A 4132-nucleotide genomic window follows, 5' to 3' on the forward strand; every position below is an offset into this window, starting at 1 on the left:
ATAAGGCCCGAGGAGGTGTCGTATATAGCCAATATACCATGGACAGCAACGCAGAGTGCCTGGACACAGCCCTTAGCCTTGGTATATTGGCCATATATTACAAACCCCCGAGGTGCCTTATTGCTATTATAAACTGGTTACCAACATAATTAGAGCAGTAAATGTTTTGTCATACCCATGGTATACAGTCTGATATATCATGGCTGTCAGCCAATCAGCATTCAGGGCTTGAACCACCCAGTTTATAATATAAAATCGTACATTTTAATGTATTTAGTCAAATAGTCATCATTATATCTAAAAGACTTTGAAGTTCAATTATTATTTTTTCCCTTCTCTTACTTTCTCACTCTTTCTATTTCATCTCCCTGTTTCTCACAGAGCAGGTCTCACATGGTCCATTGGGTGATAACAGTGTCCTATCTCTCCAGATGGTGTTCCTGTGAGAGCCCTGTGAGAGCCTTGTTGACTGCACTGTGGATGGGCAGGAGGGAGGAGGAGGAGGGCCCTGGTCACTCGAGCTTTGTGTGACGGGGCACACTTCCTTTGTGTGTCTGCCCCAGTGTCATTAACACTGAAGTGTGGGAAGCTCAGGAGCACGGCGGCTCTCACGTTCCACTGGGGCAGGAAGGGAGCGTGTGACTGGGACAGTGCGGGCAGGTGTGTCCTGTGTGTGTGTGTGTGTCTGCATGTAGCAATGCTGGCAATCCATATCTACATGTGTAGCTTTCCAAAACTCAATTTTGGATATATATACTGGGTTAAAGTTCAGACTATACATGGCAGTTACAACTGTGCAATGTTTATAACACATAAATCTACTACCTGACAAATATACAGATCACACCAAAGTCTAACTTAAAACTTTAATGTTACCCAATCATCACTCCATTGATACATCTTTACATGACATGACACCAAAGATCCAAGGGTATGAACAGATCCTCATGGATATGAAGTTAGGCTATTGAAAACAACCTGTTTGATTAAGCTAGTGGACACACAGTAGCCCCATGAGCTATTTGACTCACAGTCCTGTCTGTCTCACACCCACGTGTGCCCTGTGCCAAAACACTTTGTGCTCACCCTTTATTCTGTGATCCTGGCAAGAGACGAGCACACTCCTTCCTCTGGGGTCACCACTTTCCCAGATCCACAACGCAGTGCCATGTCTGCCCCCCTCCCTCCACTCCCTCTCCCTCCCCATCCCTCCACCTGCTCCCTGGAGGCACACTCTTTGTCCCCTCAGCAATAAACACTTCATTGAGCATGTGGCAGCCCAGCATCTCTCAATGCCCTTCCCAGCCCTCTCATTGGCTCCGGACTGTGAGAAACTCCAACAAGCCCAAGACCCACACATTCATATGGAGATTTAAGAGTATAAATAGGAGGGAGAACCAGAGGGAAGACAGCACATATCCAATTGGCTCTTTACTGAGACTTCAGCTCAACAGAATTACTACTGCTACAGCCATGGCACCAACTATGATTAGACAGATGACCAACCCTAAGCAGCACCTCTCACTTACTAAGGTAAACAAATGCTTTCAAATCTTTGAATACATAAATACATTTCATTCTTATTATATTGCTGTTGATACTAGTACATGGCAGATCAAGTTGACTAAATTGTTCCTTGTTTTCTCTTTGTGCAGGTAAGGAAGCCAGTGGTGGAGAAGATGCGTAGGGATCGCATCAACACCAGCATTGAGCAGCTCAAGTCCCTCCTGGGTCCTGAGTTCCTCCGCCAGCAGCCCGACTCCAAGCAGGAGAAGGCCGACATCTTGGAGATGACTGTCTATTTCCTGAGCTGCCAGCAGCAGGCAGGAAGTTCCTCCACCACGGCAGCCAATGAGGGCTACTCTCGCTGTGTGCAGGAGGCTGTCAGCTTCCTGTCTCAGTGTGAGGTGAAGACACAGTCCCACAGCTCGCTGTTGAGCCACTTCCAGAGCCTGCAGACATCCAGCCAACACAGCCAGGCTCCCTGGTCCTTCTCCCCACCGGGCTCCCCAATCCACCAGGCCACCACCAAGGGTGTGATGAGCCCCGTCTCCCATCCACTCTGGAGGCCTTGGTAGAGCAACGCTTCAGACTTTTTCATGTCAGACAAACGGAACTGGACAGGCCAGTCTATATTATGACAGGCATGGACAGTGGTGTTCGGAGTGACGGATGTCTAATTCTTTTGCATTTGGTAAGAGATGCTACGTCGATAGTCTTCATGAAGCAAGGCCAGATGAAGCAAGGGCATATTTTGCCAGTATTCCTTTGAAAGGAAGGATTCTATGAAATGATTCAGATTGGTTTGGATACATACTCTGTATATGAAAATGTACACTGATTTAATAATGTTTCTATTATGCTTGTTCTTGTCTGAGAACGATAACTCTGAAAGTACAAACAGAGTTAAATTATGCTAATAACATACTTTTATTGTATGTCTAACCCATAATGGGTTGCTACTGTTTATTTGGTGTCTGTGACACCGCCTGTTTGTTTGCATTTTTAAAAAACTATTTACAATGAATTGTCACTGAATGATACAATGTATCAATTTGGTGATGTATGAATATTATGCTACAAATGGATCCAATGGATCTACTCTAAATGTACATCAAGTTATGATTATGTAACATTTATGTTATTAATAATACAAATATTAAATGTTTAAGGAAAACGCTAAAACGTTAATTCTAACTTCGAAATAGACACCTTTCATAAAAGCATTTTGTGTATTCAACAAAAGTTTTTGTAAGTTTGTTTGCCTTTATTGGTTTAAATTACACTATTTGGAGTGACATGCCATAAAGCTTTTGAAAATAAATTAAAAACTTCAATTGATGTTTCTCAAAATTTGAATTTTTGGTTCTATCTTGTCTGTCGTATCAACTCATATCTGCACAAAGTTCACCATCCACATCCATTCTGATGACATCAGTAGTATGGCTAACTTTTTCATCCACACATTTATAAAGAACACCGTATATTGAATACATTGATTGATTGACTATATTCACAAACCTAAACCTAGATTGTGAGGAGCACCTATCCACTGCCCAGAGATGTCAGATCGATATTGGTTCCTGGTTGATAAACCCAAACCTTGAAACCTATTGTTGATTTGTGGTTGGACAAAATATGTGTAGCCTAAAATAATGACTTTTTGTCAGAGGAATGCATGCCCATAATTATCAAGGGCTCCCATCAAGAACACCACATTACTGAGGACACCTGTCTACATTTATATCCAATCTACTATATATGCCTATACTTCACTCATATAGAACATAACCTATTCTTCTTAACTGGTTCTGTCACACTAATGAATCACTGTACAGATTAAGGGAGGTGATTAGTAACTTATTATATATAGTATGTCCTTATCTTTAGCAGTAAATTGTATTAATGGGACAACAGTGCAACAGAGTAGTGGCTAAAAGTGAGTCACCATCAACTTGAACATCTATATAGTTATTAACCTCTTAACTGCCCTGTGGGAGACTCCCCAAACATATGGAAGAAGGCACTCTGGTCAGATGAGACTAAAATTGAGCTTTTTGGCCATCAAGGAAAACGCTATGTCTGGTGCAAACCCAACACCTCTCATCACCCCGAGAACACCATCCCCACAGTGAAGCATGATGGTGGCAGCATCATGCAGGATCGGACCCTTTTTTTCAATTGTCGCATAAAATGACATACCCATTTCTAACTGCCTGTAGCTCAGGACCTGAAGCAAGGATATGCATATTATTGATACCATTTGAAAGGAAACACTTTGAAGTTTGTGGAAATGTGAAATTAATGTTGGATAATATAACACATTAGATCTGGTAAAAGATAATACAAACAAAAAACATGCGTTTTCTACTATTTTTTTTGTTCCATCATCTTTGAAATGCAAGAGAAAGGCCACAATATAATATTGCAGTTTAGATTTTGGCCACTAGATGACAGCACTGTGTGTGCAAAGTTTCAGATTGAGCCAGTGAAGCATTGCAATACTGGACTATTTTGTATCAAGTCTGCCCAAATGTGCCGAATTAGTCAATTGATACATTTTCAAGTTCATAACTATAGAGAACATACAAAAATGATATGGTAATACAAAATGTACGTTTACACACTCCCA

At 41.6% G+C, this 4132-nt stretch overlaps 1 protein-coding gene across 1 annotated transcript; it reads left to right on the forward strand.

The window, feature by feature from the left end:
* Window positions 1-270: 270 nt before the first annotated feature.
* Window positions 271-2805, forward strand: LOC121545510 (transcription factor HES-5-like). The gene is made up of 2 exons (XM_041856085.2): window positions 271-1533; window positions 1656-2805. The coding sequence occupies exons 1-2, from the start codon at window positions 1270-1272 to the stop codon at window positions 2076-2078; spliced, it is 687 nt and encodes a 228-aa protein (XP_041712019.1). The 5' UTR covers window positions 271-1269; the 3' UTR covers window positions 2079-2805.
* Window positions 2806-4132: the final 1327 nt, after the last annotated feature.

Source organism: Coregonus clupeaformis, chromosome 30 (assembly GCF_020615455.1).
Source record: "Coregonus clupeaformis isolate EN_2021a chromosome 30, ASM2061545v1, whole genome shotgun sequence".
Lineage (NCBI taxonomy): Eukaryota > Metazoa > Chordata > Actinopteri > Salmoniformes > Salmonidae > Coregonus > Coregonus clupeaformis.

Bases quoted from the DNA above. Each gene is read 5' to 3' on its own strand.
- LOC121545510 (XM_041856085.2), top strand. From the start codon at position 1,270: ATGTGGCAGCCCAGCATCTCTCAATGCCCTTCCCAGCCCTCTCATTGG. The intron at 1,534-1,655 runs GTAAACAAATGC...CTCTTTGTGCAG, and splicing joins AGCACCTCTCACTTACTAAG to GTAAGGAAGCCAGTGGTGGA.